Source organism: Dasypus novemcinctus, chromosome 9, assembly GCF_030445035.2.
Source record: "Dasypus novemcinctus isolate mDasNov1 chromosome 9, mDasNov1.1.hap2, whole genome shotgun sequence".
NCBI classification, from domain to species: Eukaryota; Metazoa; Chordata; class Mammalia; order Cingulata; family Dasypodidae; genus Dasypus; species Dasypus novemcinctus.
Window position 1 is genome coordinate 95,587,790 of NC_080681.1, and position 24,231 is coordinate 95,612,020.

A 24,231-nucleotide genomic window follows, 5' to 3' on the forward strand; every position below is an offset into this window, starting at 1 on the left:
GTTCAGTTCCCAGAGTCTCCTGGTGAAGGTGAAGCTGGCCTGCGCTGCAGAGAGCTGGTCCATGCCACAAACTGATGCAACAAAATGAGGCAACAAAAAAGAGAGATGGAGGAAAGACAATGAGAGGCACAACAAACTAGGGAGCTGAGGTGGCTCAACTGATTGGATGCCTCTCTCCCACATTGGAAGTCCCAGGATTGGTTCCCAGTGCCTCCTAAAGAGTAGATGAGAAGGCGAGCAGAAACAGAAGAACGTGCAGCTAATGAACACAGAGAACAGACAGGAAGCGCAGGCAGTGGGGGAAGGGGGTAGCAGGGACTAAATAAAAGAACTCTTTAAAAAGAAAAAAAGAGTTACTGAACAAAAACCTCTACTCTCAAGGAGAATCAGACAGTATTTACAAAATAAGTAAAATACAAGTAAAACATGTTAGATGAAAACAAGGAGTTCCAGGAGTAAAGAAGTAGAACTGTAACATTCCAAAGAGAAGAAGTGATTTTGGGAAATGGAGGGCAGGGGCTCATGTAGTTCTAAAATTCTATGAGATGGTGGGAAGTGGATGTAGCTCAGTGGTGGGGCACCTGTTCCCCATGTACAATGATCAATTCAAGGTACCTCCTAAAAAAAAAAAAAATTCCATGAGATGGAAATTAAAAAATAGTATAAGGAGAATTTATTATATTCTGCACTTTATAATCACCCATCTAATAGTAACACTTTCAGCCTTAAGCTTTTTAAAGGGCAGATTACATATTCAGTATATACAAAGTACTCAGCCCAGGTGCCTCACACTGAATCCTATATGAAAATCTAGCAGTATATTCAGGTTAGAGAGTGAGAAATTTGAAAGGAACATCAGAAGTACATCTGGCTCAGGAATGTAAAGGATCTGCATTCAGAAAATGTATTCACCAAATGCAATGAATGTCCCATGATGATGAAAGAGGTTGGTGATTTGAGAGGAGTGGGGTGAGGGGGGTGGGGGGTATGTGGGGACCTCTTATATTTTTTGAGTGTAACATTTAAAATCAAATAGAGAGAAAAAAAAAACAAACAAACAAAAAAAAAAACAAATGGAAAGACATTCTCTGTTCACGGATTGGAAGACTAAACACCGTGAAGATGTCAATTCTATCCAAACTGATTTACAGATTCAACACAATACCAATCAAAATTCTAACAGTCTACTTTACAGAAATAGAAAAGTCAATTACCAAATTTATTTGGGAGGGAAAGGGGTCCCAAATAGCCAAAATCATCCTAAAAAAAGAAAGTGAAAGGAAATGGATGTAGCTCAACCAGAGCTCCAGTCTACCACATAGGAGGGCCAGGGTCCAATCCCCAGGGCCTCCTAGTGAAGGCAAGTCGGTCTGCTCAGCAAGCTGGCCTACGCAGAGTGCCACCCCACGCGGGAATGCCACCCCACGCGGGAAAGCATCCCCGCGTGGGAGTGCTGCCCCACATAGGAATGCGGCCCTGCACAGGCGTGCCAGCCAACACAGAGAGCTGGCACAGCAAGATGATGCAACAAAAGACACAGAGGAAAGAAAATAAGAAGATGGAGCAGAACAGGGAGTTGAGGTGGCACAAGTGAGTAATGTCCCAGGATTGGTTCCTGGAGCCGCCTAATGAGAATACAAGCAGACACAGAAGAACACACAGCGAATGGACACAGAGAGCAGACAACAGGGAGGTGGGTGGAATAAATAAATAAATCTTTTTTAAAAAGTGAATTTGGAGGACTCGTGCTTCCTGACCTTGAAGTGTATTATAAAACTACAGTGCTCAAAACAGCATGTTACAGGCATAAAGACAGACATACTGATCAATGGAATCAAAATGAGAGTTCAGAAATAGACCCACACCTCTGTGGTCAACTGATTTTTGATAAGCCTACCAAGTGCACTTTTCTGGGACAGAATAGTCTCTTCAACAAATGGTACTGGGAGAATTGGATATCCATTACCAAAAGAATGAAAGAGGACCCCTGTACAAGAATCAACTCAAACTGGATCAAAAACCTAAACATAAAATGCAAGACCATAAAACTACAAGAAGATAATGTAGGGAAACATCTATAATACCTTGGAGTAGGTGGGGCTCCCTTAAACCTTACACCCAAACAAAGAACAACAAAAGAAAAAGTAGGTGAAGGCACCTCCTCAAAATTAAACACTACTACGCTCTGTGAAAAGGGTAAAAAGGCAGCCTGTTTAATGGGAGAAAACACTTGGAAATCACACACCTAATAAGGATCTATTATCTATGATACAGAAAGAGAACCTACAACTTAACAATAAAAAGGCAAATGAACTGACTGAAAAATGGGCAAAAGACCAAGAAAAGACATTCTTCTGAAGAACTACAAATGGCAAAAAAACACATGAAAAAAATGTTCACATCACTAGTGATTAGGTAAGTGCAAATCAAATTTACAGTGAGCTATCATTTCAAACGTATTAGAATGGCCACTATTTTTAAAAAAACAGAAAACTGGGAAACATTCATGGTTCAAGCAATTGGGTGCCTGCCTACTATATGGGAGGTCCTAGTTCAGTTCCCAGTGCCTCCTAAAGAAGAGAAGCAAGAGAGCGAGCTGATGAGATGGGCTGGCGCAGCAAGCTGATGCAACAAGCTGACTCAATGAGATGACACAATGAAGAGACACAAGGAAACACAATGAGAGAGACAACAAGCAGGGAGCGGAGATGGCTCAAGTGATTGGGTGCCTCCCTACCACACAGAAAGTCTCCGGTTTGATTCCCAGTGCCTCCTAAAAAGATGAGCACACAGCAAGCAGATAGCGAGCACAAACAATGGGGAGGACAAGGGAGAAATAAATAAAATAAATCTTAAAAAAAAAGAGAGAGAGAAAACTATAAGCGTTGGTGAGGATGCAGACAGATAGTAATGAATATTCACTGTTGGTAGGAATGTAGAATGGTACAGTCACTATAGAAGTCTGTTTGGTGGTTCCTAAGAAAGTTGGACAAAGATCTACCTTGTGACCTGGCAATATTACTATTACTAGGTATATAACCAGAATTGAGAGCAGTGACACAAACAGACATCTGCACACCGATGTTCATAGCAACATTATTCACAACTGCCAAAAGATGGAAACAATCCAGATGTCCATCAATTGATTAATGGGTAAACAAAATTGTAATGTATTATTCAGCTGTAAGAAGAAATTAAATTATGAAGCATATGACAACATGGATAAACCTGGAGGGCATTATATTGAGTGAAATAAGTTAGGCACAAAAGGACAAATGGTTTATAATGTTGCTATTATGAACTACATACAATGAGCAAACTCACAGAGTTAATTGCTGGAATATACATCATCAGAGAAAGAATGTGGTTAGAAAATGGAAAGCTGAGGTTTAATCTGTGAAGAATTGGTAAAAAGTTTTCAGTAAATGTTTGGAAATGAATAGAAATGGTGAAAGGAAATCACAGGATTTATAATCAGTAACACTAACAAAGGGATATGACAGTGGTTTGATTTTTTTTTTCTTTATTTTTTTTGGAGTAATGAAAATGCTTTAATATTGATTGAAGTGATGAATGCACAACTCTGTGATTATACCAAAAGCCAGTGATTGCAAACTTTAGATAAACATTTAGAACAAACATTTATAACCAATCTGTGTGCACAGTATTCATTCACCAAACATTTCTCCAGCACCTATACATGCTAGGCACTGTCCTAGGGAGCAGAGAGCTTACAGTGTAGAGAGACAACCATGTTAACAGACAAACCACAATACTCTGTGAATTGCATTATCAGAAATATATACAACCTACAGAGGTAGGATGGAGGAAAAAGATTAACCATGAGTGAGAGGGTCCAGGAAGACTTCCCAACTGTAACAATATCTGAATTGGGTTTGGTAGGGTGAATTGGAATTTGCTAGCAAGTGAGGTGAACAGATGAAAAAGAAATTCCAGGCAGAGGGAACAGCATGGGCAAGAGGAAAAAAAAATCAGAGAGACATTCTCCAACCTGGCATCCTCAGAAAGCTAAATATGGCTTTGTTTAGATAAAGAAGAAAAACAAGGGAAATTAGATTACAGAAGGAAGGAGGAATTAGATCATCAGAAACTTTTTTGTTGCATAGTTGGGCTGTATCCTATATGGGAAACACTAAGGGGTTTTAAGCAGGGAGCACACATGATTAGTTTTGCAATTTTGAAAATTTTTTCTGGTAGGAGTGTGAAGGAAAGACTGATGAGGAAGACAGAGTGAAGTCAGACCAGTTAAGAGCAATTACAGCAATTCAAGTAAGAGAAAACAAGGCATTCTGCAAACTCGTTGGTTTTAGGCTTCTGACTCCAGAACTATAAGACAATAAATTCCAGTTGTTTTAAAAATAAAAATATAAAATAAATAAATAAATAAATAAGAGAAAATAAGGCCCTAAATTCATGTTATTAACGATAGGGATGGAGGAGTTGACTGATGGAAAGAGATTTAGGAGATGGAATCAATAGGACTTGGTGAAAGAGTGGCTGCCTATGCAGGGTGAGGTAGAGGGAAGAGAAATGCAAGAAGCCCAGGTTTTTGGCTTGAACAACTGATAGGTGAGGAAGGCATTCCCTGAAATGAGGAACACAGAAGAAGCAGGCTGGGAAGCACGGAGGGGGACAAAGAGGCCCATTTTGGACATATAAAGTTTGAGATGTCTGTGGGACAACCAGATATAAAAACCCAGTGTGGGGAAACAGATGTGGCTCAACCAATTGGGCTCCTGTCTACCATATATGAGGTCCAGGGTTCGATGCCCAGGGCCTCCTGGTGAGGGCAAGCTGGCCCATGCCATGAACTGGCCCACATGGAGTGCAGCCCCGTGCAGGAATGCAGGAATGCAGGAATGCAGCCCCGTGCAGGAGGGCCATCCTGGGTGGGAATGCCGCCTCATGCGAGAAAAGCCGCCCCGTGCAGGAGTGCCAGCCAATGTAGAGAGCTGGCACAGAAAGATGACGCAACAAGAGACACAAAGGAGAGAAAATAAGAAGAGGTAGCAAAACAAGGGAGCTGAGGTGGAGCAAGGGAGTGATCTCCTCTCTCCCATTTTGGAAAGTCCCAAGTTCGGTTCTGGGAGCTGCCTAATGAGAATACAAACAGACACAGAAGAATACACAGTGAATGGACACAGAGAGCAGACAACAGGGTGGGGGGGATCTAAATAAAATAAATCTTTAAACAAACAAACAAACAAAAAAAACCAGTGTGAAGGGTGCTGGAAGTTGTGAGAGATACAAAAATATAATATCCACCACCCTCTGTAAAGTAATTCAATTCATGAAATGCACCATATGCATTATCTCATTTCATACAGCCCAGACCTTCAGAGATCACAATTAGGTTGGGAAGCTGAGAAAAATATAAACAAAAATTAAATAACAAAAAACATAACTTCTATAAGGCAGTTTTGATTTATGATGATTTGCAAGAGAAACACTTGTACTTAAAGACCATAATCAAACAATCACTCAGCTTTCCAATCTCTGGAACTTTTGTTTAACTTCCCATATCATCACAAGTCTACTTGCTGAAAAAAATCATATATCTTTGTAAGTCAGAAAATCAAGAAAAGAAAGAGAAAAAGAATGACAAGGGTTTCAGCTCTCTCTTAGGCAAAATGTATAAAAGCAAAGCCAGAAGGAAGAGTTAATGACAGGGGAGCAGATATGGCTCAAGCAGTTGAGCACCTGCTTCCCACATGGGAGGTCCTGGGTTCCATCCCTGGTGCCTCCTAAAAAAGAAACAAAAAAACAAACAACAAGCAAACAAACAAAAAAAACAACCAAGGGGTGTCAAAGTGGCTCAATGGCTGAGTGCCAGTTTCCCACATACAAGATCCAGGGTTCAATCTCCAGCCCAAGTACCTCAAAAAAAAAAAAGTTAATGACAACAATTATTATTTTCTGCCTATATTAACTCTCTTAATGTTGCCCCCACACCTGTCTTTCCTTATTAATATATCACCTGTGCCTTAGCTACATCAAATATTGGCTCTTATCCCTTCTTATGTGCATATTCATAACAGGATCTAGACCATTCCTTCTACTGCCTCACCTCTTTCTAGAAACCTCCCACAGGATGGGCAGAGAGAGGAAGCCTAAAAGAAGTGAATCTATTGCTTCCTATCTTTCTTTCCCACAGGGAGGGCGGAGGGAAATTCGTGCCCCTGGCAGTTCTCCATTGCTCCTAATAAAGGCAATATTACATGAATACAATTATATTTAACAATAATAAAAATAAAAACAGGGAAGCAGATGTGACTCAAGTGATGAGTGCCTGCCTACCATATAGGAGGTTCAGGGTTCAAACCCTGGGCATCCTGGCCCGTGTGGTGAGCTGCCCCACGCACAGTGCTGCCGTGCACAAGGAGTGTCGTGCCACGCAGAGGTGCCCCCATATAGCGAAGCCCCACCTGCAAGAAGGGCACCCCACAAGGAGAGCCACCCCGCGCAAAAAGCGCAGCTGACCCAGGAGTGGCACCGTACACACACAGAGCTGACACAGCAAGATGACGCAACAAAAAGAGACACAGAATCCTGGTGCCACCTGACAAAGAATGCAAGCGGACACAGAAGAACACACAGCAAATGGACACAGGGGACAGACAAGGGGGGAGGGAATAAATAAATAAATCTTTAAAAAAAAATTTTTTAATAAAATAAAAACAACAAACCAGTCCTCTGAGAGATATGAGGATCTTAAAGCAACCCAACTAAACTGTTTCCCTTTTGAGAAACAGGCTGAGCTTTTTCCAAACCAACACTGACTCCAAGCTCAGAATGTAGCTAGCCCTGGCTGCTGCTCAGTTTGTGGTGTTTGGGAGTACACGAGTGTTTGCAGTAGGTCTGGATGAATTTCCTCATGTTACAAAGATAATTGTACCCAGAGGACCCAAGTCTTCCAGGTGTTCTCCCTGCTGGAAACTGGAGCCTGCCACTTGGGCCACAGGTCACTGAAGAGTGAAGGCTCTGTTAGGATCCAATGAGGTCCTGCGTGACTGAAAATAAAACATTAGAAACTGCCTGGCAACAAAGAGCCATGGATGGCGGCTCCCCTGCCATCCTAGTAGGAACAGAAGATAATCCTGTTTCTGTCAGTCCTCCTTCCCTCTAGACTAAATTTCCTTTTAGCCTATCTTCTGTGAAAATGATAGGTAAATAAGGATGACCATCATTTACAGATTTGTAAACAGATTTGTTCATCTTTTTACACATTTGTTGTCTTTTGTCATCTATTGTATTGTCTTGTCATTGTATTGTATTGTATTGTCATCTATTGTAATGTCTATTGTATACTGTAAATTCAGAAGGTTTATGAACTCTTTATTCAATGTTATATACTATACTACATTCAAAGAGGCCTTAGAGGCATTTTGCTGATGGAGATCCATATATGCAAAGTGGCATCCCCTGACTAGATGATCCCATATGTGAAACGAGACAAGAAGCACATAAGGACATACATATACATCCTGAAGGTTGTAGAGAAATATTGTACCAGATAAGGCAAATCAGAAACTGAAACAAGATCAAAGATTCTCCAAATTAGTGGAGACACACCTACCACTCCTGGAGGGATTCATGTCTAGTTTATCCAATATAGAGTCGAAATCTACACAACAAGGAGCAGATAACAAGCCTCACTATAGAGAACATACCAGTTAACAGGTAAAGGATGTAGAATGCAAGAAAAGGGTTAAGACATAAGACAATTCTTGAACTGGGGCTAATACATTAGGAAATATCTTCTTTACTAAAGGGCAAAAAACAAGCAAGTAGAGGGCAAAGAAAAGGGTAACTAATATTTTGTTTAGATACAGAGGCCAGATAAACTCTGAAGGACACTCGCTCTCTGAAAGGCAGGGGTTATACTGAACCTGTGAATGTAAGGCAGAGAAGGCTCTGAGTCATGAGAAAAATTCATCACGTTCACTACTTGCATGCCAAAATAAACAATGAGGAGGCTACCTCTTCCACAATAGCCACTCTGTCTAGTCTTGCAAAGAACCTGCGTCTTCACAAACCTAGTCCAAACAGAAGGGGAATACTTATCATGCAATTTCATGGAAAGCAAAGCCCACAAATGTTTCTAAGCTCCAATACACAGGCAAGAGCAGTAAACCTTGCCTATGAGATTTATGCCCAATAAATGCCTGGAGTTCATGCCTTAGTCCATATGTTTACAACAAACAAACAAAACTCCCTTCACCATATATCCTCCTATATATAATGCCTTTCTCCTACCTATTCCTTCAGAGCCAGATTTCAAAACTCACTGACTCCACTTCTTCACTTCCCATTTATTCCTCAAACCCACTGCTTTCTCGACTACACTTCCCACAACTCTACTGAAAATGTTTCAGAGATTGAAAATGTTCCAGGAAAGTGACTTTTACATTGCTAATCCATGGACACCTTTCATCTTTATTTGCTCGACCTCTGTAGAATATAATAGTGTATGGCACATCCTCCACACCGGCCTAGTTCCTCCTGACTCTATGGCCAACCCCTTTCTATGGATAATTTCCTTCAGGGAATCCTCTTCCTCTGGTCCTGAAACCACCCTCCCTTTACGATTCCCCAGACTATTTCTCTCAGTCTTCCTCTCACTCTACATATACTCCCTAAGCAATCTCCCCCTCCACTCCTATGGCTTTGATTCAATGTGCTGATGACTGCCTCCTTTATAGTTCTCTCGAGGTAAGAGACACGAAATATCACACGTAACTATATAACCAACTACCTACTAGACATCGCTAAACAGCATCCCACAGAAACTTCGACCTGAACGCAACCAAACTGAACTCAATAGCTTCCCCTGTACCATCTCTGCCACAACTTCACCATAAATTATCTTCTTTCTCTTGTATTTCCTATGTTTTAGTTAAGGACATCGCTCACCTATACAGATGCCCCATGCTAAAACCTGCAAGTCATCTTAACGACCTTTCCTTTCCCCTCATACACCACATCCAATAGTCATCAAAACCTGGATTTTACTCCTTAACATTTTTTGATTTGCCTACTCTGCTACATCATCACTTCCACAACCTTAGTTTAAGCTCTAATCACTCCCTGCCTCAATTACTGTAATGGCCTCCTAACTAGTCAATCACAAGTCATACCCAACTTAGTCCTTCTTTTCACCGCTGCCAGAAAGGAAGTATTTTTAAAATGTAAATCTGATTAGTTATCTCCTCACTTCAAATCCTCCAATGGCTCCCAAAAGCCTTTAAGATAAAGTCCAAACTCTATACAACTAGACACATGAGGGCAGTCAACATTTTAGTCTTGCCCAATTTTCCTACCTTATCCATTTCTTCTTCCTTCGCACTCCACGCTCCAACCTTACTAACACCCTACATGCCCCCTTTCCTCGGGTTCTCTCATTCACATCCCTTACCCCCCAACTCTTTGCCCAATTTATCCTCAGTCTTTGAGGTGACAGTTAAGGTTTCATCCCCTCTTGGATCCCTTTCCTAACCCTTTCCCATCCTGACTGCACTGGGTACTTCTCTTCATTAACATATCATCAACATTTATTCATATGAGATCACTGATGGTAACTCTCGGTTTATCAATGTTTTTTCCATTAAACTGTAAAATCACGGAGCTGCAAGGTCACCTATCTTTGATGGTTTCCCCAGTACTTACCCTACTTTCTGGTTCAGAGTAAACATTCAATAAATGTTTATTCATTTAATAAATGACTGAATCCTCCAAAGAAGCCCTCTGACATCATGGAAGATTAGCAAATCAAGATACTGCAGATGGTTTTAGATGAATTTTAAGGGAATTTCTTACACGAATCTTGGCATATATTCCTGGAAGAATACAATGTTTTTTCAGAGAATGGGCAAAATGGGTGTTCTAGGGCACTCAGTATTGCTAATTTAAAGAGAAGAAAAAGTTAAGAAACAACCTTGAGTCACAGGTTCAAATGTACAGTCCTGTCAACAAGTTCAAAACAGAGTAAATTTTTAAAAGATTTTATACAAGAAGAAAAAAGGACTTACTTCTGGCAAAGTCTTGGGAGGAGGGATAGTAAATTTTGGTTTCTAAACTTAAGTCCCTGAAGCTGCCCCCGAAAAGTCTCTCAATACATTCCTTCTTTTCTTTGACAGCCATCTCTTAATGCTATCCCTTAATGACCTCGTGACTCAGTTAGAACAGTGGCTTCCTAGAGAGAGGCCTCCACTCTCATTCGTCATTTATACAACCACCACGTTACAATTCAGATTCTTCATACTAACATTCAGGATGGTCTACTCTCCGACCTCTATTCTTAATATCATTCTTTCAACGCTTCTAAGTGGCCCACCTATCTCCCCACTAACACTTTCCACAATATAGTGTCTGCTTGCAAGTACTAGTAGAGTGTACACAGCGAGTTTATTCACTGTTGTTGAATGACAACAACAAAATCACTTCATATAAGGTTGAAAATCATTTGACTACAAAAGACACTTCAACCCCATCTCTATATATAGAGGTAGAGTAGATATTACCAACCAGGGTCCACAGGATGGAGGAATAAAATATGGATTAAAATGGTCTTACTGATATTCTACTATGGAACTACTGTGACTAGTAATGGAAGAAATTGTAGCATCAATGTGGAGAAAGTGGCCACGGTAGTTGTGAGGGCAGGGAGAGGGAAAAAGAGATGTGAAGTGGGGGCATTTCGGGACTTGGAGTTGTCATAAATGATACTGCAGGGACAGATACTGGACATTATATATCCTGCCATAACCCACTAAATGTACTGGGGGAGAGTGTAAACAAAATGTAAACTATTACCCATGTGGTGCAGCAGTGCTCCAAAATGTATTCACCAAATGCAATGAATGTGCCACAATGATGAAAGAGGTTGTTGATGTGGGAGGAGTGAGGTGGGGGGGAGGGAATTGGGGGGTATACAGGAACCTCTTAAATTTTTTGAATGTAACATTTTAAAAAAATAAAGAGATCGTAGAACCAAAAAAAAAAAAAAAGAGGGAAACGGACTTTGGCCCAGTGGTTAGGGCGTCCGTCTACCACATGGGAGGTCCGCGGTTCAAGCCCCGGGCCTCCTTGACCCGTGTGGAGCTGGCCCACGCGCAGTGCTGATGCGCGCAAGGAGTGCCGTGCTACACAGGGGTGTCCCCCGCGTAGGGGAGCCCCACGCGCAAGGAGTGCACCCATAAGGAGAGCCGCCCAGCGCGAAGGAGGGAGCAGCCTGCCCAGGAATGGCGCCGCCCACACTTCCCGCGCCGCTGACACAACAGAAGCGGACAAAGAAACAAGACGCAGCAAAAAGACACAGAAAACAGACGACCGGGGGAGGGGAGGGGAAGGGAATTAAATAAATAAATTTAAAAAAAAAAACACTTCAAGAGAGCACATTCTTCTCATCAATACAAAGGAATTGTGTTTACCTTTTATGAACAAATATCACTACAGAAATTTGCTGTGGTTAGAGGGAATCCAATAGTACAGCTGGCAAAGCTCTTGCCCAAAAGAAGGATGCTAAGTGACCAATTAATTAACTTGTCCTAGACCACAACCCAGACCACCATCCCTGATAAGCGATACATCCCTGATGACGGACATATGGCCATGCAGAAGAAAGAAATGTTATGCAGAGAAAGAAAATTGAAAACTTTTGCCTAATGGAGCAGACTTATACAATTTTAGACAGCAACAGAAAGCTGAGGGTACCAGGTCCCAGGCTAGCCAAAAAACTATCCTTGAGAATTCCACTCTCTCCTAGTCATACCAGGTCTGTCACTCCCCTACTTCTAAAACATGCATACACACAACTAAGGAAGACATATTATTTAAAATTCCTTTCCTATATTTTTCAATTCTCTACATTAAATACCCATACTGCTTTTTAATATGAAACGAAAATTATTTTAAAATATAACTTGAAAGCACTGATATGACTGCCACTTTTCTTAAGAGAAATTCCCTGCCAGTCAAACAGCCACAAGCAAAAGAACTGCAAAAAACCCCTACGCTAAAAGAGCATAATACTTCATTAGGTAAGGTGGAAGGGTGTGGTTGGGTAGTGGATGGGAGTAAGAGTGGTACAGTGATGTGACTAAATTTGGTGGTGCTGGGCTACGAGGGGGAGTAGGTTGGGGGGGTTGGGCTGGACTCTCCATGCAACTGGGGAGAGGGTTAAAGGAGGGAACAGGTGAACTTTGGGGATTTGCAGGTCTGTGGTTAAAACTACAATGGTGGGGGAAATAGATGTGTCTCAAGCAATTGGGCTCCCATCTACCACATGGGTGGTCCAGGGTTCAATTCTGCAGGCCTCCAGGTGAAGGCAAGCTGGCCCATGCAGAGAGGTGGCCCACAAGGAGTGCTGGCCCAAGTGGCGAGATGGCCCGAGTGGAGCGCTGGCCCACACAGGAGTGCTAGCCTGCGTGACAAGCTGATGCAACAAAAAGAGACACAGAAGAGAGACAGTTACGAGACCAGGGAGCTGAGGTGGCGCAAGAGATCAAGTACCTCTCTCCCACTCCAGAAGGTCCTAGGATCAGTTGCCAGTGCCGCCTAAAGAGAAGACAAGCAGACAAAGAAGAACGCATAGCAAACGGACACAGAGAGCAGACAACGGCAGGGGGGTGGGTAAATAAATAAACCCGTCTATAAAAAAAGGAACTACAATGGTGGGAATGTTCTTTGGCAAATATGGCAGGGGAGGGTTACTGGTATAGGGCATTAAGTGTAGGGGGATACGAGGGATAGGGAACACCTGGGGCATGCCTCTATAGAATATGTAAGTGCTCATCTTGTCATAGGTGTGTTATCCCAGTGGGTGGAGATGCACACAATAAACAAGGAAATATTAAACTCCCATCCTAGGGAGTCCTGCTGTGTTCTCAATTAGAGGGTTAAGAATCTCTTGAGAACATAGGCAGTGCCTAATAGAAGAAAACAGACCAATATGTCTAGTCCACAATATTACTGCAAGCAACTAGGAATCTTATTCTTCAAAAACTGAAACTTTAATGGTTAACACAGGTTCCAAGGAGAGGGGCAAGAAAGAATAGAATAGATGGAACATAGGGCATTTTTAGGGCATTAGAATTGTTCTGCATGATCTAGCAAGAATGGATATAAGCCATTTTAAATTTCATCAAAACCTATAAAAAAGTGTATGGTGTAAAATGTAAACCATAATATAATTCATTGACCATGATTAGTGGCAATGCTTCAGTATTTGTACATCAATTGTAACAAATGTACCATCCACATGTAAAATGTTGTTAATAGGGAGAGTAGAAAAGGAGGAGGGTATTGGGTATATGGGAATCCCCCATATTTTCTTTTTTTTTTTTAAGATTTATTAATTAATTTATTTATTTATTTTATTTCCCCTTCCCCCACCACCCGGGTTGTCTGTTCTCCGTGTCTATTTGCTGCGTCGTCTTCTTTGTCTGCTTCTGTTGTCAGCGACATGGGAATCTGTGTTTCTTTTTGTTGCATCATCTTGTTATGTCAGCTCTCCATGTGTGCGGCACCATTCCTGGGCAGGCTGCACTTTCTTTCGCGCTGGGTGGCTCTCTTTATGGGGCACACTCCTTGAACGTGGGGCTCCCCTACGCAGGGGACACCCTTGCATGGCATGGCACTCCTTGTGCACATCAGCACTGCTCATGGGCCAGCTTCGCACGGGTCAAGGAGGCCCAGGGTTTGAACTGCGGACCTCCCATGTGGTAGACAGACGCCCTAACCACTGGGCCAAGTCTGCCGCCCCCTATATTTTCTATGTGACTTTTCTGTAACCTACAGCTTCTTTGAAGATAAAATGAAAAAAATAAGACACTGGGGGAACATATGGAAGAAACTGTCACTCTACAGACAAATAACAGATCTTATTGTGAAAACAATGTATAAAAACTTTTATTTTAATTTTAAAATTTTGTATTTCATTTAGTTTTTAAAATTATTTTATTTTCTTATTAATTTTATTTGGTTTTTTTGGGGCTTCATTTTTGGAGGAGTTTTGGGTCACAGAAAGGTCACAACTGTGACAGGAGAGAATCACTGGCACAGGGTGTCAGTGATGGGGGGATGTGTGGGAAGGGATACATCTAGGGCATGAGTCTAAGGCATATGAATATATTCAAGGGTTCGTGGGGTATTGTCTCGGTGGGTAGAAAACACACAATAACCAAAAGGCTATTAAATTCCCATTCTGGAGATTCCTGCTACATTCTCCAATAAGAATGGCAAGAATCCCCTAAGTACAGGGCAGTGCCTAGTGAAGGAAGACAGACCATTACACCAGGCCCTTGATATTGATGATTGTACTTCTGAACCTTTTCTTATGAAATTGAAACTTAGTCTAGTATTATATATTGCCTAAGAGTTACCTCCTGAAAGCCTTCTTGTTTTTCAAATGTGGTCTCTCTCTAAGCTAAACTCAGCTTATAAATGCACTACCTTCTTCTCTTCCCCTACTGCCCCAGCACAGGACATGACTCCTGGGGATGAGCCTCCCTGGCACCAAGGGATTATTACCAAGCACCAACTAGCAATGCATCTGGAAAAAGACCTTGATCAAAAGGGGGAAATATTAAATACAAATGAATTTTTATGGCTAAGAGATTTCTAAGTGAGTCAGGAGGTCATTCCAGAGGTTATGCTTATCCTGTCTCAGCAGGATCTCACTGCCTGCCACAGTAAACAGTGCCTTAAACAGTGGGGCTCCTGAAGGCTCTAAAGACATCTAGACACTATAAGCAGGGCAGACAATCTCAGGAATTTGGCACCCTGTCATTGGACATTACTTTGGAATTTATGCTCCCCAGTGTAAAAGAGTTAGACTCATTTATAATTTCTCTACACATGGCTCTTCTGCCCCTTTTATTTGAACCTATTAGCACTATACTTGTTAAATATATGTCCCAGAGACTAAAATCTTAGGTCTGTTCATGTGCCTGTTGAGCCCTGAATCTTAGCAGAGTTGTAAAACCTACTTTTAAGTTATTTGGACTCACCCAGGACCACTAATGAGGAGATGATGATGGACAATACCCATCCCAAGGAACAGAGAGTGTCTGTAACTGCAAGCAAGATAGTTCTATCCATCTTCCCCATGGGATCTAAGTCCCCTCTCCATAAGAAACAGGGTGGGCATTACCATCTCAAAATCCTCAAGATTGGGGAATGAACGACAGATTAAAGTTGACATTATTATTCTTTTATAGACTTATTATTCTAGCAATGGAAGAACTTTTATAATTGATATAAAAGCAACAGCCACCAAAGGTTCTGAAGGGAGGGAGAGGGAAGAATAGGTATAACAGAGGGGTATTTTCAGGACATTGGAATTGTCCTGTATGACATTGCTATGATGGATACAGGCCACTATACATTTTGTTATAACCTATAGAAGTGTGTGGGGCAGAGTGTGAATTATAATGTAAACTATAGTCCACAGTTGGTAACAATGTTTCCACATGTGCTCATCAATTGTAAAAAATGTACCACATTAATGAAAGATGTTGTTAATGTGGGAAAGTGTAGGATGGGAAGGGGGTGGAGCATATGGGAATCCCCTATATTTTTTATGTAATATTTATGTAATTTAAAGCTTCTTTAAAAAAATTATTTAAAAAAAACTTCATTAGGAATAGTAGCACAACATTGTGACTGTAATTATATACTTGAAAGTAGTTAAATGGGAAATTTTATGTTGTATATATGTAACCACAATAAAAAAAAGACCAAATAATGTTTGAAAAATTAAAAGAGCAATAGACCTAAACCTCTCATTTAAAAGAGGTTCTGTTTTATCTACTTATCTATTTTAAAGCTTTTGAAAAAGCAAAAATAACTTTTCTCATCTCCTCACACTGATGAGATGAAATTGTTTTAAAGTGTAAGAAAATAAAAATAAAAGACCTCATTAGGGAAACAATCCCAACAGATACAAGACAGTACAAGAATAACATAAAACAGCATGTACTTAAGAGACTAATTGTGAAAGAGACATTATAAGCGTTCAAGGGGAAAGGAGAGATCAATGTCTGAGGAGAAAGTTTCAAGAAGGACACAAGGCTCAAGCTTAGCTTTAACAAAAAAACAGGTAATATTTGGAAAATCAGAGAGAAAGGGAGAGGATATTCGAGGAAAAGAAGACAAAGAAAAGCACATAGCCATGTTTGACAACATAGCAAGAAGGATCACTGAGACCAGCCAAAATAGAATAGAGAAATGAGTTGGAGAATAACAGTTGATACAGTTGGGTTTGCAGAGCAAACTATGTAAAGCCCTGAAGGCTGAGACAAAGAACCAGAGATCCAATGTAATCTATTCCCGGACCTGAGAAGCACTGGAAGGAAAAAATAATATTTTATTAGAAGTAACAAAAAAAGGTGGAATAGACATTCTTAGTTATACAAACCAAGCCAAAGGACCTGAAAGGACTCCTCCAGTCCAGTAAATTAGTAAATGCTCCTGGTAGAAGCCAGACTACAGAGTTTTGATTCCATCAAAAACAGGAAGAGCAGAAGCACAACATAGAACCTAGTCACAGGACCACAAGGCTCAACATATAATTACCAGAAGCTGAAAGGGCCAAACTTGTGTCATAAAAGAAGCAATGCCTGCATGTTTTCAAGAACATCAAGAAAACACTAATTGTTCACTTGTGACTTTTGATCTTGGGATGTTTCTTTTCCCAGATGTATACTTTGCAGTATTATTTCTATCCTGATCCCTAAAACCTGGATTGGCTTTGAAAAGTATCAGGATAACAGGCCTCAGCTGATACATTTCTCTGGCTTGCATTGTTTCACTTGCCAAGCAAGTCCAAGACAGAAGCAGCAGCTCCCATAAGCACTGTTAGCACATGCACACATTTTATTATTTCAACACCATGAACTTTGCCAAGGCTTGTGATTTCCCAGCAGACGGACTTGACTCACTTTCTGAATTAACAGTGCCCATGTCCAGAAGTAGTAATTACTCTATTGTTCCGTCTATAAGCTATCTACTCCAACTCTAGTACTTTGTTCAAAAATACCAGAATTTAAAATCTGAATCTACATTTAACCAAGAGGTTGCTTCAGACCTTCACTTAGGGTGAAAAATCCCAAATCCTCAGCCTGTGAGTGCCAACCAGCAAATTCATAAAATTTTGTCACTTTACACTACTTTGCTTTTGTGTAAAAATATCAAAGGGATTACCCTCCCACATAAAGAGAAGAAGAAATTCTCCACAGTTCGGAGATCTAAGCACATAGACACTAAGTTGTGTGATTGTGGTTCAGAAACTAAAAACTAGGAATAATAATGATACTAATATGCACTAACAAAGCATTTTCACAATAATCTCATTTACCAACCAAGCCACTGCTCTAATTTTAAAACTTTCTCCTCTGATACAATGTAATCATCTGGAAATCAGGTGCCTGGCTCCTGAACAAAAATTAAAGTCTCTATAAAGATAATGAATGACATTGCTTTGCAAAATATATAAAGCATTACATAAATGAAAATTTTTTTAAACATTAGTGGCCTAATACATGCCAATAGCTCATTCATATTTTCAAGGGTGCCAAGAAGCTAGTATTATTATCTCCACTTTAACAGAGAAACCCAAAGATCAAAAAGTCGGTAAGCAACTTCTCCAAGGTCACACCGCAGAACTTAATTGCCAAAACTAGGAATGGAGCCCAGCTGAACTCCAAAGCCTATTATTCTCCTTCTACTATAACCAGGCTGCCTAACTTGTTTTTTATGTTAAAGAATATGCAGCCCCTTTGCTCCTAACTCTGTGCAGTAAGTTTTATAAGTTATTTTCTGTGAAATTAAAAACAAAAACCAGTCCTAACTAGTCATGTATAACCCATGGCACCAAAGTAAGAACTCTGAAGTTTATAATTACCAGACAGTTGATGTTACCAGTGTTGAAATGTGAATGTTCTCTTTTATTCCTAGTCCAGCCTGGCATGTAAAGATTCTTTAGCCTTTAGGCCTTTGTGAAAACAAAAAGTCTAATTTCACCTGAACCTAAGTTATATGTTACCCTTTCTGCTTAGCCAACCACTATGAACCCAGATCAAATTTGTTTTTAAACCAGCCCAAATGTGGACTGCTTCTTCTGTAGAGTATGTCTTCATCCTAGGAAAGCAATCAGATCCTGGTTCTCCTACCTCTCTGACTGCTCCATCTTGGTCTCCTTCGGTGTTCAATAAGGACCTCAAACCAGGTCCTCAAACTTAGGAAAACTACGTGACTGGCGCCTATCATCATCTAGAGGAAATACCCCTCAAAATGATTCACCTCCCTTTTCTTTGTTTTCATGTTTACCAAGCAACAACCATCTGATAACTCAGCCTCATAAACACTTGACTATAGGTAGGAGAATACCCTGGATAGCAACAAAAGTATTCAATCACTGGACAGGTATGTTTCCTATTATGTATTAATAAACTTAGCATATTAGTTGCTGCTTTTTAAAAAAAATTTCAGTGATACCGCCCCCCTTCGTTCCTTTTACTTATGGAATAAAGCCATAAAAAGAACCCTTACTAACTAGATTCTAGCTCCTTTACAGTATCATCTACTCCCACCGAAACTCTAGCCCTTTAATAACACCCAACTACTCACATTCCTCAAACCCCTCCATTAACTTTTATACCTTCATGCTTTTGCACATGCTCTTTATTCCCCCTGCCCTCTCCCTACCCCACCTTCCTCCATCTGGCAAAATCCCATCCATTCCTAAAGGCCCACTCCAGTGTCACCTCCTCTGTCAAATCCCACAATGAGCCTCAGGAGGAGATAGTCATCCATCCTCTTGCTTACACAGTACTTTATACAGACCTCTGTTCTAGCACTTATCACAGCATCATAATTACTTGTTTGCATCTTTCCCTCACTAGATGTGAGTAACCAAGGGCAGGAACCAGATCTCATTCAAAATGCTGGTTCTCTGTGTCACCTCCATTAGAGACCTTAAAAATGAAGGCCATACAACGGCACTGTCAGTTGTTCCCAACCAAAATATCTAATGTCTCCTATTTATTGGCCAGTTATCTGAGAAAACTTTTGGGACATTTGGGAAAGGAAGGACAGCTTTTACGCTCATGCTGAATCATCTAATTATGCCAAGACCTGCCCACTATCAACACATAGGAAAATGGTTGCCAGGCACAGTTCTGGAAAATCCATGTTTGACAACCATTCCTAATACAGCTCCCTCCCTGCACCTTGCAAATTCATCAATTCTCACCTTTGCCCCTTTAGGGGGGCAGTTTATGGCACTGAAAACTTTAGTTCTCCTAAATACAAAAATTCTGTTTCCGTTTGTAGAAGGGGATAACTACACAATTAACAGCAGCAGAGAAACAGATCCAAGTAATTTGGTGGCAACCCATGAGGACATCATCTTTAAATCTGTTTCCACATCACTCTCCCACAACTAATTCCTGGCATTAATCACACAAACTACCTCCCCTGGTTGCTCTATTGATTCCGCAAACTCCTCTACTTAGGCAGACGATCTCTCCTATTAAGGGAATAGCGGGGTTCCTAAGTCTGGAAAATGTAGGAACTCCACAGAGCAAAGTAACAAAAGGCCCGGATGCTAAACCACTCTGACTTCCCAGTAAGAATGGTGCAGTGAGGGGAACCTCTCACAGAGCAGACTGCACAAAAACCTCATAGAGCTCAAGTTAATTTACTTTAGTCAACAATTTTTTACTCATTCCTCCCCTCATAAAAGAGACCTGTGTTTCTCAGAAGGATCAAATTCCTATACACCTGATCAAAGGAAAGCCAAACTGAGTGAGACAGCTAAAAGAACTGAACAGAAGAACAAACCTGAAACAAACCCTACTTCCCCTTTTTTCCCCAGTTTCATTTGCTAGGAGTCCGACTTCCTTTCAGCTGGAGTTCACCAGCAATACGATCCAGTAAGGTACTGAGATTTCTCCTCTTATGTTTGTTTTAGTGCTGCTGGCTTAAAGCTGTCACAGCCCAAGACAGTCCCAGAGTATCCTCCCCCCTGCAGAGTGCAGTGTTGCTCAAAGGCCTGCAAAGGAAACTTAATGGAACCATTCACTTAGCAGCATTTTTTCAATGAAGTTCAGCAGCACAATCTAAGTAACCTCTTTGTGCGCTTGTGCTCTGAAATGAACCCCCTTTCTTAAAAGAAAGACCACAGGGGGTTGACATAAAATTTGCTGCAGGCAGGAAAAGCTGGGCAGCTTACAGAAGCTGGTGCAGAAGGAAACAAGTAGAAATAGGTCCATTTTAGCATTTCATCTCTTTATCTCGGTCTCTCTTTTTCTGCTGCATCCCCAAGCAGGGTTCAAATGCCATAAGGAAAAAAAAACGTTTTACAGCTTCATCATTAGTTTCCCTTCACTGGATAGGTATCATAAACAAGTATGCCGGACTCAGTCATAACAGCTGAAGTTTCCTCTCCTTCAGGTGAAAAACAAAACACAACAAAACAAAAAAACCCTAAAGGCTCAGTCACAGGGGCCTGAGCTGAATAAAATAGGAGAAAGTGCTGCCTATGTAGTTTCTGGGAAAATCTCCATGTCTGTGGAAAGCACAACTGCCACACAAAGCAAATCCCCAGTACTGGATGTTAAAGATCCAAGCAAGGGCCTCCGAAGGCCGGCACCCCTGGCTTCCACTTAAGAGGCACCTACACTAGTTAAAGAAACGCAGTCCACAGACCCTGTGGCCTGCCAAAACTTTCTCGGCATACACCCTAGCTTTAACATTAGGCATTAAGTTGCAGAACTGCTTAGCAAGAGAGCCTCGGGGAACTGAAATCCGAGCTCCAAGACAAATCTTTATTTTCGAGGGAAAAAAAAGAGAGAAATAGACCCCTGCCCCAATGAGGCTCCAGTCTCAGGAGGGGTGAGAGTGGGGGCGGGGGAAGCCCTGTCCACTAAAAAAACTGCACACTCACTGACACAAGCGGATGCCTCGCCGGCTGCCCATCCAACCCCCAAAAAACCAAGGTGATTCACAACCTCGGCTTCCACGCGACTGATCTGAGGCTGAGGCAGACAAAAGGGGGCGACCGACCCTCCGCGGGCACGCAGCTGTCCGAGCCTCCCGGAGAGGAAGATCCGCTTGGAGAGCGAATGGAGGATTCCTCTCTCGCCGGGTCCTCCTCCTCCTCCCCAGCAACTCCCGACAGCATTAGGTCTCCACAGCCCGCTCCTCGTCTCGCCTCCTTCCAGCTGGGGCCAGATAATAAGGCAAATCATGTAACTTAGTGACACGGAAAGCGCCGTCTACCGTGGAAGACGGCTCCAAAGGCTTACCTCAACTCTGAACACACCGGCCTCGACCAACAGGAGCTCAGAGCCGAGCCCGAGCGCCGGGGTGGGCGCGACCCCGCCCGGCCGCCCCACCTGCCGCAGGCCCGGCGGGAGGACCCCGAGGGCCACGCCGCGCCGGCCCCGGCCGCGGCCCCCCCGTACCTTTGTAGCGCTCCAGCACATCCTCGTACGCCTGCACGAACTCCTTCTCCTGGCTGCGGTTGGCCGGCTGCTGACCCGGCACGTAGCCGGCCATGGCCGCCGGCGCCGCTCTCTCCTCGGGGGCCGGCGGGGGCCGCTTGCAGGCCCGCGCGCTGAGGCGCCGGCCACGGCCCCAGCCTCTGCCCTTTGTGCGGCTCCGGGCGGCGGCGGCGCCCTCGCTCTCCGCGCTCGCTCTCGGCCCGCGGCGCCCGGCCTCACGGTCGCGCTCAGCGCCTCCGCCCGCTCGCGGCCCGCCGGTCCCGGTCGCGTTTCCGCCTCCCCACCCCTCCGCTCCGCTCCTCCCTCAGCCCGCCCCGGCGCGGCGGCGGCGGCTCCTCCTGCCGGGAGCGGCCGGCTCGGCCGGTTCCCCGCCCCTCTCCCGGCGCCTCCGCGGCCTGGGCGTGCTCCGGCCCTGGGCTGCGGCCGGCTCACCCCCGGCTACCCGACACCAGCCGCCCGGGGACTGAGGACCCCAGGCCGGCCCTGACGGGTGGGGGGTGGGGAGGGTGGCGAGATGCCGGCCCACCCCGGGAGTGCTACGCGGGCGTGGGGGTCACGGGGAGGCCCCACGCTCGGCAAGATGAAAGGGTGGGCCGGCAGAGGGGGCCGCACGACTTCACAGGGTGGCAGGGCGGCCCCTTTCGGCACAGTCCTACCCCCGGAGCCGGGACAAAGGAGGGAGCCCCCTGGCTGGGAGAAACCGAGCTGGGCCTGTGCAGCTGCTGGAGAAGGGGCTAGAGAAACTGAAGGGAAGGAAGAAGAGCACAAGACCAAGATGCCTCAGATACCTAAACATGGTCAGAATGAAAACAAGGGCAAAATCCACACCGAGCTGCAGTGTGAACACTGAGACCACAAAGAATCCCAGGAACAAAGGGTTTTCCAGAAACTGAACTAGAAATGAGGGACGCAGACCCAACACCATGAAGCAAACGAGGCCAAGGATGAGGAGCCAGAGCCTGAGAAATGAGTGAGGAATGAAAACAGGATTCTGACTGCACTATGGGGTGAATAAGAGGAGAAACAGGAGGACATACTTCTGTAGGGGAAAAGCCCAACAGGATTATAAACTGTGACAGCCATCCAAACAGATCAAAAGGGAGAAATGTGGGAACCCAAGACTAAACCAGGACTGTTATGGAACAAAGAAAGGGATCCTGGAGCATAACTGATCAGGGAAAGGAAAGGGAAACCCATTATCCCCTGACATCAGGACAAAGGAAAGAATAAAGAAAAGAAACTGGTAAATATAGGTAGGGATTTATTTGGGAACATTTTGAGGACAGAATTACCAGCAAGCATTTGATCCTTCATTCAATTGTGTATCATTCATTCCCAATATTCATTTTCTGTGCTGGTGCCAAAAGCAGGGAATGAAGAATTCAGGTAAATGTAGGTGATACTTTTCACATGCCTCTACCCCTATTCAGTCATTATTCTTTCCAATATTTCAGGAGGTGGAAAGGTGGTTGTGGGTAGAAAGACTGGCTGATCTCACAATAATGGCACATTAGCAAGTAAAAAGAGAATTCATGCAACACTGAGCAGCCAGAATTGGGACTTAGGCTTCCATTCCAGTTCCCATTCTCAAGATGTTTAAAGAGGAGTTTCTTATCCCCAGGGCAGGAATGAGTGACTAATGCCAAGTATTTCATCAGTGCTCAGCACATTAATAAGAAGAAACGATGCCTTTCACTAATAGGTACTTGTTGGTTGTTGCCACATCACACCATGATCAGAAACTTTTGCTGGCTTGCCTAAGTTCTAGGCCTAGAGATCATACAGAGAAGGGCCTGAAAGGTTGGGAGGATCCTTGGATAAATGCTCATTTCCTTCCAGTTTAAGCTTGTGCTAAAAACAAAACATAACTAAAGTAAAATAAAATAACTAGTTTACAGAAGAATGTCAAGTTAGAGAAGAGAAATAAGTTTGAGGTATATTTTTTTAACAAAGAAATAAAAGGCTTTTAGTGGAAAATGCAGGATGATAGAGTTGGTGATTGAAGGCATAAACACATTTTTTGTTAGCAGCAGAGATTATAGAAATGCTAACTCTGGGGATCTGGACTGTATCAGTGCTGAGTCATTTGCATTTCCCATACTATTTTATACCAGTAGGGCTAGGAAGGACACAGACACATACTCATACAGACACCTATATTCCACCCAATCCCCATGTAAAACATCTGCCTTCTTGTTTTCATTACAGTAAATAGGAAAGTCTCTTCATCCCTGCACTCCTGGGGCTGCTAAAGACTGCACTTTGTGAGCAGCCTCATCAAGAATTGTAACTGATGCTTGCCAAAGGTGAAGAAAGAACAAAGGAAAGAAGGAAAAGAGAGTCTCCTCTAGGAATCAGGCTGTGCTGAGGACCTGAAGATTTGCGAGGAAAAGAGCAAGGGGTTGAGATTCCTAAGAAGCAAGGTAATAAAGGAAGAAAGTTCTGGTTTGAGTTGTGGCTAGGGGCTTCTCTAAGACTCAAATTGCTTTCTTGACAAAATTTACATTTAAATGCTCCCAGGAGATTCTGAAGTACATTCTTCCAATGAATGGAAAGGGGGAAGTCCACATGTTTGGCTGATGTTCCGGTTTTACACAGAGAAAATTTTACAAGGATAGAGGAACAAAGCTGTTGCTGGGGGAGGGTGGTAAGAAGCCCATGAATGGGAGGTTTTTCGTTTTTTCCAAGCAACAGTCTAAATTTA

The 24,231-nt window shown here is 42.8% G+C and overlaps 1 protein-coding gene across 1 annotated transcript in view; it reads right to left on the reverse strand.

Moving 5' to 3' along the window:
- MACF1 (microtubule actin crosslinking factor 1) overlaps positions 1 to 21,807 on the reverse strand; it is a 385,648-nt gene extending 363,841 nt beyond the window's left edge. The window contains exon 1 of the mRNA XM_058303848.2: positions 21,489 to 21,807. Within this exon, the coding sequence (XP_058159831.1) occupies positions 21,489 to 21,582 (94 nt within the window). The 5' untranslated portion in view covers positions 21,583 to 21,807. The remainder of the gene's footprint in view (positions 1 to 21,488) is intronic.
- Positions 21,808 to 24,231: the final 2,424 nt, after the last annotated feature.